This window comes from Equus asinus, chromosome 5 (assembly GCF_041296235.1).
Source record: "Equus asinus isolate D_3611 breed Donkey chromosome 5, EquAss-T2T_v2, whole genome shotgun sequence".
In the NCBI taxonomy this organism is placed as follows: Eukaryota; Metazoa; Chordata; class Mammalia; order Perissodactyla; family Equidae; genus Equus; species Equus asinus.
In genome coordinates, this window is record NC_091794.1 from 93,885,299 (window position 1) to 93,898,185 (window position 12,887).

At 49.3% G+C, this 12,887-nt stretch overlaps 1 protein-coding gene across 1 annotated transcript; it reads left to right on the forward strand.

Annotated features, from left to right (window-relative positions):
* The first annotated feature begins 629 nt into the window (after window positions 1-629).
* Window positions 630-11,945, forward strand: GPN2 (GPN-loop GTPase 2). Its single transcript, XM_014854961.3, has 5 exons — window positions 630-1,040; window positions 1,615-1,771; window positions 4,165-4,325; window positions 5,922-6,052; window positions 9,391-11,945. The coding sequence occupies exons 1-5, from the start codon at window positions 630-632 to the stop codon at window positions 9,461-9,463; spliced, it is 933 nt and encodes a 310-aa protein (XP_014710447.1). The 3' UTR covers window positions 9,464-11,945.
* Window positions 11,946-12,887: the final 942 nt, after the last annotated feature.

Below are 12,887 nucleotides of genomic sequence, written 5' to 3' on the forward strand. Positions count from 1 at the left end.
GTCTCCTAACCTTAGTTCCTGTTTAGACCTGCCCGTTGCCTCCCCCAGTACCTTGAAAGGCTGGACTGACTGAGGCTATCAGCACAACCTTCATTGGCGGGTCACTATGAAGGCCAGAAAGTGGGAGGAAGAGACCTGGGAGAGGAGAGGGTTTGTGGGGCTGGGAAGAGACGGTCTTGGGGCGTGACCTCCCACGCCTCTACCCTTACCCGGCTGCGTCCGGAGAGTCCGCGGGAGGTGGTCGGGTCTGCGACCTAACGGGAGAGTAAAGGTTTGACTGGGTTTTTCTGTCTCTTCTGTTTTGGGCCGGGAGGAAAGTCGAGGAAATCCCAGGAGAAGGTCCCCACATCTGGCCCCTCCCTCTCTGGGGGAGTCCCGCGGTGCCACGCCCCTCGGCGGCCGCCCGCGTCGGCACTGCGGGGGCGGGACTTCGTTTCCGGCGTCGTCCGGAAGTCGGTCCTGGTCCCTTCAGTATCGGGTCCGTCCTTCTCGCGTCGCTCCGGTTCTAGCTGTTCCTTCTTAGGCGACCCCGGGCCTCGCTGCCGGCCCCCCGGAAGTCCCTCGCACTCGGCTTGCGTGTTGCTGCCCACCGTTTCCCCGCTGAACTCGCGTGGGTCCGCGTGCCGCCCATGGCGGGGGCCGCTCCGACCACGGCCTTCGGGCAGGTGGTCATCGGCCCGCCGGGCTCGGGGAAGACCACGTACTGCCTGGGCATGAGTGAGTTCCTGCGCGCGCTGGGCCGGCGCGTGGCGGTGGTGAACCTGGACCCGGCTAACGAGGGGCTGCCGTACGAGTGCGCCGTGGACGTGGGCGAGCTGGTGGGGCTGAGTGACGTGATGGACGCGCTGCGGCTGGGGCCCAACGGCGGCCTGCTCTACTGCATGGAGTACCTGGAGGCCAACCTAGACTGGCTGCGAGCCAAGCTCGACCCCCTCCGCGGCCACTACTTCCTCTTTGACTGCCCTGGCCAGGTGGAGCTCTGCACGCATCACGGCGCCCTGCGCAGCATCTTCTCGCAGATGGCACAGTGGGACCTCAGGGTGCGTCTTGGGTCTGGTAGGCCCATTTTGCAGGTGGAGGAACTGAGACAGAGAGAACAGATGCCACGGCCCCAAGTCACACAGCGAGGTAGGGTTGAGTCGCTTTGGAGTAAAACAGGTGTGAATTTGAATTCTGCCTCTGCTACTGACTCGCTGTGTGGTCTTGGGTAAATCAGGTTATTTCTCTGAACCTCAGTGTTCTCATCTGTAAAATGGACGTGCTAGTATCCAATTTGGGATTATGAGAAGTATGGAAAGGGTTATGTGGAAAGTGGCATGATGATTGTTGTGACTTGATGGGCAAAAATAAGTGAAAGAATAGAGTCAGGTGCAGTGGGAATTGAACCGCTTGCCCACTGGGAGGCTCAGTGCAAGGCATGTTGTAAGAAAAAAATGTCCCATCATCTCTTGGGAGAAAGAAATGAGTGCGGCTATGAAACAGAAGCAGGAGGCAACTAATGGGGAAAGCTTGCACTCTGTCCTCGGAAGTCTCCAGTGTGATGGGGGAGACATAGGCCCTGATGTTCCCTGCCTCTCCAGGCCACTCTCACCTTGTCTCTTCTTCGCTTCCCAGCTGACTGCCGTCCATCTCGTGGATTCTCACTACTGCACAGACCCAGCCAAGTTCATTTCAGTACTGTGTACCTCCCTGGCCACCATGCTGCACGTGGAGCTGCCGCACGTCAACGTTCTCTCCAAGATGGACCTCATTGAGCACTATGGGAAGCTGGGTAAGAGCTCCTGTTCTGGGCAGACAAGGACAGGGCAGTGGCTGGGCGGAGTGAAGCAGAGATCTCAGCTGAAGGATGCAGCCTCCAGGGACCATGCATGGCCTGGTGATAGTAGCCACAGATAGTTCCTGACCCTTGCCCATTTATTTTGTGCCATTCTGTGCCAGATACTGTTCTGGGTTTGGGGGACAACGGAGCTACAGATGGTGATATGTATTACAAAGGAATGAAAGTGATGGCACAGTGAGTGGTTGGGAGTCAGGGGAGTGAGCAATGCCGTCTGAGCTAAGACCCAAATGGTTAGAAGGAGCCAGGAGAACTATTCTAGGCAGAGGGACCAGTAGAGGTAAAGGCCCTTAGGGAAAGAGCTTTCTGGGTTCAAGGAAAAGGCAGGGGCGGGGTGGAACCCAAAGTAGCTGAGTTAGTGGGCAGGGGAAGGGTGGTAGGAAATGAGGTCAGAGAGGTGGGTGGGGGCCAGAACCTGTACTGTTGAAAGACAGAGGAAAACCATTGATGAATATTAAGCAAGAGAATAGCATGAACTGAAAAAGTCATTCTGGCTGCTTTGTGGAGAATGAATTAAAAGGGGTAAGAATGAAAACAGAGATCCTTTAGGTTTTTGCAGCAGCCCAAGCAGTCATAGTGGAAATGAGGAGAAGTAGATAGATTGAAAACTTACTCAAGAAATAGGATTTGTTTGTGGATTGGGTGAGGAGACAGGAATTAAGGATGACTCTCAGGTTTCTGACTGAGCCAGTGGACAGATAAGGATGCCATTTGTTGAGTGAGGAAGACTGAGGGGGAATCAGGCTGGTGCAAGGCAGGAGAGTTGCCTAGGGGCCCAATGGCCAGCATTTTTTCATGCAAAATTAGTGCTTTGCTGAGCTGGGAGCATCAGTTCCCTAAATAGCATCTCCAGCCACAAAGGAACCTAGAAAAGAAAAGCAGAAATGACCAGCAGTGAGCAGGAGGGAGGTTGTTGGGAGAGTAACATGACAGGAGACTTGTCCAAAGAGGCCAACTGGCTGCCAGTCAGGACTTGGAGGGGCCGTGTCAGCCCAAAGTTCTGGTCCATCTCTTGACAAGCCCAGAAGCCCCATTTTATCTAGGTCCAGATGTGCAGTCCTCCCAAGCCCCTGTCCCCCTTCACAGCCTCCAGCCCAGATGGCTACATGGTGGTCCTCGACGTTTCCAGCTCTGACTCTTGCCAGTCATCCTCGCAGGAGCCTGAGATGTAAACCAGATGAGGCAGTTGAGGCCCAGAGACATTACCTGAATAGTCCAAGGTCAGTCACACAGCTGATGTGTTAGCTGAGACGAAATCTAAACCCAAGTGTGCCTGGCTCAGTTTCTTAGTTCTTAGGGAGAAGTGTACCCGTCAGGCAATCCAAGAAGTTTGTTGGAATGCCCAGGACATTCTTCCTTGTAGGTACAGGATGTCAGTTTCTTTCTTTCTTTCTTTCTTTCTTTTTTTTAGAGATTTTATTTTTCATTTTTCTCCCCAAAGCCCCCCGGTACATAGTTGTATATTTTTAGGTGTGGGTCCTTCTAGTTGTGGCATGTGGGACACTGCCTCAGCATGATGAGCGGTGCCATGTCTGCGCCCAGGATCCAAACCAGCGAAACCCTGGGCCACCGAAGCGGAGCGTGTGAACTTAACCACTCGGCCACAAGGCTGGCCCCAGGATGTCAGTTTCTAATTAGAGCTGATAAGAACACAGGAGGCAGGAAGTGAGTTGATCTCTGACAGCCTGATGCCCTCACTTTGGAACAGACCTGCTGAGTAGCCCACCCACTTGAGTTTCCCAGGCAGAAATTGACAGTGCAGAGAGGCCAACTTTCGGTTTTTAGTGGGAAGTTTGTATTCATAGAACTGAGTCAGGAACCTCTGAGTCATCTAGTCTGGGTCTCCTCGTTTTATGTTAAGAAGGAACTGGCCCAGAAAGGGAAAGTGATTTACCCAAGAGGCCACCCTGCTAGAATGTAGCGTTCATTCAATATGACCAGCATTTACAGAGTCTTTACAGTGTGTGTGCCAGGTCCTGGGGGTACTGCCTGGCTGAGCTTCATAAGGTGGGGACCCAGCAGTGTTCTTGCTACATGTTCGATATCATTGTTTACTACCATTGGTCAAGGACTTCTCTGTATCAGGCACTGGGGTTTATAGCATTTAATCCTCACAAGAGCCCCATGAGGTGGGTACCTGCCCATATAGCTAGTAAATGGCAGAATCAAGTATTTTCTTCTTAGTAACTTCATTTCACCGTCTCAAAAAATATTTGTTGAATGAATGAGTGAATGAAGGCAAAAGAAGAAAGAAGGAAAATATGGTCTCTGTCTTCAGGTCTTTAGCCTCATGCCAGCTGCTCCTGAGCATCGGTTTCTCTCCTTAGCCTTCAACCTGGACTACTACACAGAGGTCCTAGACCTCTCCTACCTGCTTGACCACCTGGCTTCTGACCCTTTCTTCCGCCACTACCGTCAACTCAATGAGAAACTGGTACAGCTCATCGAAGACTACAGCCTGGTCTCCTTCATCCCTCTCAACATCCAGGTACTGGGGACTAAGAGGCCTCTTCCTTTGGCTGCAGGCTCTGACAGTACCTGGGAACTCACCAAGCCAAGGCTACGGGAGGCTTTGTGGGCTCAAACAGTGGTCTTTCTCCTGGGCTTGACTATCATTGGGTCCCCTTGGTTTCAGGACCAGGAGCTCTGGTGGGCAGGATTCCAGTAAGGAAGGTGGACCACAATTTGGCCTTACCTATTCTGTATTGCTGGGTTCTCTCTACACATGTTCCCTCCTCAGTGTGGAAATGAATGAGTTCAGAAAGTCACCAGCAAGGGACTTGATCAAGGCCAGGGACAAGTCTCTCAGGTTCCTTTAAGATAGGCAACTGCCTGTTGACTTTGCAAACTAGTACCCAACCCTTGTGCCTCCCACCTTGCATCCTGCGAGGGTAACCTGGGAGACGCAGGTGCATGTTAGAGTCCTTTCTGCAGTGGGTGGACTGGAGCAAACTTGTCTCTTCCCTTTTTTTTTTTTTTTTTTGAGGAAGCTTAGCCCTGAGCTAACTACTGCCAGTCCTCCTCTTTTTGCTGAGGAAGTCCGGCCCCGAGCCAACATCTGTGCCCATCCTCCTCCACCTTCTATGTGGGATGCCTACCACAGCGTGGCGTGCCAAGCAGTGCCATGTCCACACCTGGGATCCAAACCGGCGAACCCCGGGCCGCCAAGAAGCGGAATGTGCGAACTTAACCACTGCACCACCGGGCCAGCCCCTCTTCCCTTTTTAATGCCACACTTTTCTCCTCTAAAATGAAAGAATGAATTCTGTAATATTAATCATAACAACTACCATTTCTTTTTTTTGCTAAGATTTTATTTTTCTTTTTTCTCCCCAAAATCCCCCAATACATAGTTGCATATTTTCAGTTGTGGGTCCTTCTAGTTGTGGAATGTGGGATGTTCAGCACGGCCTGATGAGTGGTGCCATGTCCGCGCCCAGGATCCGAACCGGTGAAACCCTGGGCCGCCGAAGTGGAGCATGTGAACCCAACCACTCAGCCATGGGGCCGGCCCCAACTACTACCATTTTTTGAAGGCTTTCTCTGCTGGGCACTGTGCCAAGAACTGTCCATACATTATTTTGTTGTCTTCTTCCCATTGTGTGAGATATGGACTGTTCTTATCACTTTGATGTGGATGAGCAAAGAGGTTACATGCATATTTATTGGGTGCCTGCTGTTAGCAAAGTTCCGTGGCGGGCACTGGGGCTACCTCGACAAATGAGTCTCTGACCTCAGAGGGTACAGAGTCGAGTCGGGGAGGCAGATGAGTTAATAACTTAATAATAGTTAGTGAGATAGTAGGATCACGGCTACAATAGGGATAAACCCAGGGGACAATGGGTGTGCATAGAAGAGCTTATCTGTTCTGATGTGTGGTTGGGGGACAGGGGGTCAGGAAGGGTAGGATGTAGCCAGGCCCTAAAGGACATGGAGAACTACTCCAGGCCAAGGAAGCTGCATGCACAGAGGCTTCATGAGGCAAGATCAGGGAGCTGTTTGGAGACTAAAAGCAGTTTGGTACAACCTCAATTCCACATACCTCTGTTTCACTCACAGAGCTGTTTTTCTCCTCCCCACCTAGGACAAGGAGAGTATCCAGCAGGTCCTGCAGGCTGTGGATAAAGCCAATGGCTACTGCTTTGGGGTCCAAGAGCAGCGAAGCCTGGAGGCCATGATGTCTGCTGCAATGGGAGCTGACTTCCATTTCTCCTCGTATCCTTGCTCTCTAGCCTCCCAGCCACAGCCAAGAGGGGGAGACTTGGGGTTTAGGAGTGGCCACATCTACCCTTGTAGATGACTGATTTCATGTTGAACAGTTGTGCTCCCTGGTGACTGTCTTTCATCTGCAAAGGCTGGTCCCTTAGAAGTCTTCAGGGTTGGTTGTACCTGAGGGCAAGGGAGGATATTGATCAGAAAGAGCAACAAATACAGAGGCCCAGAAATAAAAGGGCATTGGTCATTTGAGAGAGATGCGACGGGTTCAGTTTCAATTGCCTGGTGTCTTGAGTGTGAAGGGGAAAGAGAGATGCAGGTATATAAGGGAAGTAAACAGGGCTGGCGATGGAGGGCTTGAGTGCCCCGCTAAGGATTGTGGACTTGAGCTCATAGGTGGGCAGTGGGAACCAGCAGAGTATTGTTGAGCAGGTTGTGACACAATCAGATGTGTTTTTTTGGGGTTTTTTGTTGTGTTTTTTTTTTTGGTGAGGAAGATTTGCCCTGAGCTAACATCCATGCCAGTCTTCTATATTTTAGTATGTGGGCCACCAGCTCAGCATGGCCACTAACAGAGCAGTGTAGGTCCACACCTGGGAACCAAACCTGGGCCACCAAAGTAGAGCGTGCTGAACTTAACCACTAGGCCACCAGGGCTGGCCCCAGAAACACATTTTTGAAAAGCTCCTCCAAGTGTGGAAAATGCATTTAAAGGATATGATTAAGGGCAGGAGGGTTTTTACAGTCTCTAGGTGAGAAGGGAGGAACATGGTAGTGAGAATAGAAAGAGTGTAGATTGGAAAAATATTAAGGAGATAGACTAGCAGAGTTGGTGACCAGATAGTTTTGGGATAGATGGAGCAGAATTCAGACTCCCAGGTTTCTAGCTTAGGCAGTAGTATGAGTGGTTGTGCTAATCACTGAGGCAAGAAAACAGAGACAAGGGGGCAGGTTTGTCACATGGGTGGAAGGGGGTGCAAGCTGGCACATGTGCTGTGTTTGAGGGGGCCATGGGACAACCAGAGCTGTTCAGGAGGCAGACCTTCAGACCTTCCGAACTGGAGCTGGCTTAGTGACCCGGGTGGGTGGAGCTAAGGCCACGTGTCCCTCGGATCACAGAGGCCACATGTGAGGCAGGACAGGAAAGTCCAGGCCCTCTAGGCCGGTTTCAGAGATTTGGCATCTACACAGGATCCTGGAGACAAGGGGGGCTCCAGAGTCTGGGGTATGGAGGAAAATAATTCCAGCCAGCACTTAGTGATTTGTGTCAGGCCCTTTCACATGTGGGAAACAAAAGCTCACAGGGGAACAGACAAGTTATAAATGATGGCAGAAGAGTGTGCGGTGCCTGATGAAGGGGTTGAGGAACTGCCTTACACATTCAGTTAATGTTGGCAAATTCAACTGCATGTGCTCAGCAGAAAGGGAAGGGCAGTTTTAATAGTGCTGATATTTTGCACACTGTATGTTACTTTATGCATTCATTCATAGTATACAGGATTCTATTCATAAAACCATGTATACTGTATTTAATAAATGAGTTGAGGAATTTTCAAGGATATTTGTAACCATATACATTTGTGCTGATTTTAGATTCTGCCCCTCGCCCCACCTAGTTCCCTTAAGGTTCAGCCTCACTCTATGTATAAGACAATAGGGATTGGTAGAAAGAAGAGAAAAGTCAGCTCTGCTGAGGAGGGAGTGGGTAAGGAAAGCTTCATAGAGGCGGTAGCACTTGAGTTGCACCCTCTTAAAGGAGGGTTAGCCAGGCTGATTAAGAGAGAAAGGGAATCAGGGCAAAAAGAACAGTATTTACAAAGGTGAGGGGGTTCAAGGTTAAGACTTGTCTGAGGGGTTGCAAGTAGAATGGCATGACTTCTGGGCAGGACAGGGCTGCCTGGGGAACCAGAAGTGCGAGACAGATGAGTAGAGATAGAATGCAGGGTTTCATGGGCTCTGCTCAGGAACGCGGGCTTCAGGCCAGAGGCAAGGCGGATTTGAGATTGTTGCATGTCAAGCAAGATGGATTCCACTGGTCCTGAGTGATCCTCAGGGCCAACTTGCACAGGAACGGGGCATTAGCTCCTGAGGAAAAGTGAAGGCGAGGGAGCATGGGTTCAGAGTCAGTTTGAGCAGCGGTGAGATGGATTTTGATAGATGGATCCATAAGAAATGGTAAAGAAAGGTCCGTAACCTGAACATCTTTTGGTGGGTTAGGTACGTCACTTGCAGGATCTCATTTAATTCTCATTCAGTCCCCTTTTATAGATGAGGCAGTTGGGGCTCTAAGAGTGACAGGTCCAAGGTCCCTCTCCCCAGATGTGTTGGAAGAATAGTTCAAACCTTGGTCTCCCCGGTTGTAGGATCTCAATTTCTGACGCTGGAGTCATCTAGCAGAACAGCCATGGTGGCCAGCCTTGCCATGGTAACCCCCATCTTCTAGTCAGACCGCACACCCAGACCTCAGGCCAGCCAGCCTCACAGGGCTCCTTCAGCAGTGTCACGGTCCTTTCCTTCGTGAATCTGATTTGTGTCCTTCCTGCTCCACTTTCCTCCTGTCCCGAGAGAAGTAGAAGGCACCCTGTGGCCCACACAAAAATTAGTCGTTTTCTTTGGGCTCCCGTGATTTCCCTCCCTGGGCAGAAGAAAAGTCACAAACACTTACTGAGCACCTAGTGTGTGCCAGGTGCTGTGCTAAGCATTTTGTATTGTCTCATTTGGTCCTCACAACTCTTATTTTTACAGATGAGAAAAAGGAAGTGGCAAAATCAAGATTTAAACCCCCATGGTCTGGCTCTAGAGCATGTGCTATAATATAGAGCACTGTCTGGTCTTTTGATCCTCAGCATTGTGGGAAACAGGCAAATACAGGAACATTTGGGTCTGGATGCTCAGAGGGGCTTCTCAGACCCAAATGGGTCCTGTTGCCTAAGCTGTAATTATGAGGAAGGGAGAGGGATGAAGGGAATCTACCAGACATTGTTGGAGTGGGCACATCCATAAAGGTTAGATCCGTGGCCTAGTGGTTGGGTTTGCGTGCTCTGCTTTGGCGGCCCAGGGTTCGGATCCTGGGCACGGACATGGCACCGCTCATTAGGCCATGTTGAGGCGGTGTCCCACATGCCGCAACTAGAAGGACCTACAACTAAAATATACAACTATGTACTGGGGGGATTTGGGGAGAAAAAAGCAGGAAAAAAACCAAAAAGATTGGCAACAGTTGTTAGCTCAGGTGCCAACCTTAAAAAACAATAAAATAAAATAAATAAAAGTTAGATCCTGCCCAGACCAGTTCCCTGTCCTTGCTTTGCTATCAACCTTGACGCACCCTCCCTCAGCACCCTGGGCATCCAGGAGAAGTACCTGGCACCCTCAGATCAGTCAGTGGAGCAGGAAGCCATGCAGCTGTAGCAACAGGCTGGGTTGTGGAAAACAAGACACATAACCCAGCACTGGGGAAAGTGGCAGCTCCCAGCCAGCAGCAGACAGCTCAGCAGGCTGCAGATCCGAGAGCACTCAGCCTTGCAGAGGACTTCTGGCCAAAAGCCAGACATGGCCCAGAGCAGAGTGCCCTCTACACCCTCAGTGCTCATGAGCTCTGGGCACTGCTGCCAGGAATTCAGCACTGGCCCTGCTTGGGCTCTGATGGAATGTGCTACAATACAAGAGTTTATTTTCTACTTTTTGTGGCTTCCAAACTTTCTTCAACCATCCACACCCAGAGAGTTGGGGCAGAACAAGGAAATGTGACCTTCCCTCAGAAGAATCCTATTTCTTCATACAGGGCAGTGTTTCCCTCAAAGCACAAGATCATACTAGAGGACTGACAGACTCTCAGTCTCCAGTCATGTGCTTTTGTTGATCTTCACTTTTAACAGTGAGCTTCAAGCCTGAGCTTTCACAGGCAGTCCTTCCTAGCTAGATCTTAATGTTCTGTTTTCATTGTATTTATTTCATGGATTTATTCTACTTTTTGCAAGTGTAAACTTGTTTTCCATTTATAGTAGTGATTAAGAGTTTACTTTAAAAATGAAATAATTTATACAAAGTGAGTTGTTTAAAGAAAAATATTAAGTATATAATATGACATTTTGAGGGGTGTGGCAAAAATCCTGATGGCCTGAAGTTGGGAAATACTGGTGTATGCTTCCTTTGCTCTTCTTGCAACTGGTTAAGTGTAATTTGTATTTTCAACCAATAGGTGGCATCCTAGGCTTATTTTTTGGCAGTTGTACCCGGAAGGCAGAAGGGGATGATGGCCATTGTGCCAGAAGTCTGATTTGCAGACACTGGGTCCTGTTAACACACGCAAAAAGCTTGGCATTTTATAAAGTGTTTCTACACACATGATCCTCGTGGTTCTCACAGCAACTCCTAGAGAGACACACAAGATGGGGAATATTACGAAGCCCCACTTTACTTGAGGAAATAGAAAGATGAAGAATTTGAACTTCGTTCAGCCTGTCTTTGTCATCGTCCACTTTGCTGACTTGTTAATTGCGAATACTTAGTGGTGGAAAGTCACAGCACTTCTCCCACAGCATTTGTACACAACTGGAAGAAAGAATTTAGATACCTGTAGAATGTTACTGAATCATAAATCAAGGGAAGATAGGTTACTGGTGGTTTGGGCAGTTGGAGAATTCATTTTAGGAAAATCTATTCTGAAGTGACATTGAGATGGGGGTGACTGAGCTTTGGTTTCCAGTTTTGGCAGCCAAAGCAGACGGTGGAAGAATGAGGGACTGTAAGGAGGCTCCTGTGGCTGGAAGAGTATGAAAGCAGCCGACCTCCGCTCCCACGCCTGGCCATACAGGGGTTAATAACCGGGTGCTGTTTCCTCAGCCTCTTTCATCTGAGTTCAAAGCACCTCACCCCTATTAACACCCTGTACAGTAGGTGGAGAGTATCAACACAGCAAGCCAGGGAAACTGAGGCCAGGAGGCACAGCCTGGGGCTGGCTATGAGTCACCTGTGGGGCCTAGAGCCCAGGAATCCTGACATCCAGGCTGCTGGACGAATCCCTCATCAGTTAGGGTGTGAAGGTGGGTGCTGTGCTTTTGAAAATAGTACCAGTAGCTGTGGTCATGAGTTTTGATGCTTACCCCATCACAGAGACGCCAGCTCTCACCACAGCAAACCAGATGGAAGGCAGGCGTCATTGAGAACTTTATGGCCTCATATCCAAGCACCTCAGTATTTATTCTCTGCAGTCATGAGTGGAGTAGGATGGGAATAATCCAGAACTTTATTTTCAGGCCTTGGTGTGACAGCAAGGGTGTTTTCTCCTCCAGTAAATGTAGCTTCTGTCTACCTCCCACTAATAGCAAAATGACTTCCTATTCCCCTGTCACACTGGGGAGGGGACAGCACAATGCAGAAAGGAGGAGACCTCTGGATTCCAGGTAAGGTCTGCTCAGCGTGAAATGTGTAGGGTGAGAGAAAGACCATCTTCCAATGTGGCTGGCATATGGCAACCATCCTAAGATTTTTCTTTCTTTTCTGATAAAAATAGAAAAGTAAAAAACTTAGAAAATAAAAAAAAGTCACTCATAATCCCACAACACAGAAATAATCAAAAATATATCTATAATAAATTATCCAACTATAAGTGTATTTTGTGTATTTCAGTCTTATTTTTCTATACATACACAAGGATAGCTAGCATTTATGTAAGTGGGATGTGTTATAATTTCTTTGTAACCTGTTTTCCAGTTAACACTGTTTCATGTAATTATAAATATATAAAGGCCTTTGTAATGTCGACATGATGCTATTCCATGGTATGGCTATAACATTATTTACATTTCCCAACTCCCATGGTTAGTCTATAAGTTATTACCAGTTTTTTACTATTGTAAATAATGCTGTGATTAACATGTTTGTACCTAAATCTTTGTCTGAGTCTCTGACTTTCGTGATAAAATCGTAGAAATGAAGTAGCCAACGTTTTCCACTTTCTGGATTCATATTGCCAAAATACCTTCCAGAAAAGTGCCACTTTCCATTTCATGGATGCTGTCTGATAGTGCTTATCTCACTTCCAGACACCACTTTGCAATCGTGAACAACTTCTAGAGGGAAGAAACCATCTCTGTCTTAGAAAGGACCTTCTTGGTCATCTCTGCTAACCACTGACATTAGGGTGTATGTGTTTCCTGGCTCTGAATTGGGGAACCCCAACAATTGGAAGAAAGCATTTGGGACTTATCAGCGCCCACAGCTAACTGGAAAGGCTTCCAGCCCAGACAAGAGGCTTAGGAGTGAGGGTGACGCCCTAAAGCCCGCAGAGCTGAAGCACAGCCAGTCTGCTCTCAGCTGTTTCTGAATTAGCAATGCTCACCCACAGTTGGCTGAGAATAGGAAGCCTGATCCCATTAGGTCTGTGGAAAGGTCGATCTTAGAGATTCTCTGCCCTTTCTCAAGGCTCCTGAGAGGGGGAGGGGAGTGACTTCCGACCCATTCCAGCACTACTGAGGCCCACCCTGTTTTTGGAAAGAGAGGCCCAACTGCCCCAGACTCCAGGACGGAAATTCTCTAGCAAGCTGAGTAGCCCCCTCCTTTTCCTTCGCTTTCCTTCTCTCTTGCCCCTGTATGTGGAGCCCTTACTGAGCCTGGTCTGGGCTGCACACCTCCTCTTCCTGTCCCCTTTAGAATGAAGAGTCCCAGATTAGCACATATCTCAATAGCATCGGGCCTGCTGAGGATAGGGCAAGCCATATGTGTCATTTCCAACCCACTGCGTCCCCCATTTCCTGCCAGGGAGCCAACTTTGGACAGCCCCAGAAGCCCAGGTGTCCAGGTGGCTTAAGACTGAGGGGATGGACTGGGGCGC

What these genes read in the sequence shown, in the direction of transcription:
- GPN2 (XM_014854961.3), top strand. Translation starts at nt 630, where the DNA reads ATGGCGGGGGCCGCTCCGACCACGGCCTTCGGGCAGGTGGTCATCGGC. An exon ending in TGGCACAGTGGGACCTCAGG is followed by an intron (nt 1,041 to 1,614) that starts GTGCGTCTTGGG and finishes TTCGCTTCCCAG; the next exon opens with CTGACTGCCGTCCATCTCGT. An exon ending in TGAGCACTATGGGAAGCTGG is followed by an intron (nt 1,772 to 4,164) that starts GTAAGAGCTCCT and finishes TTCTCTCCTTAG; the next exon opens with CCTTCAACCTGGACTACTAC.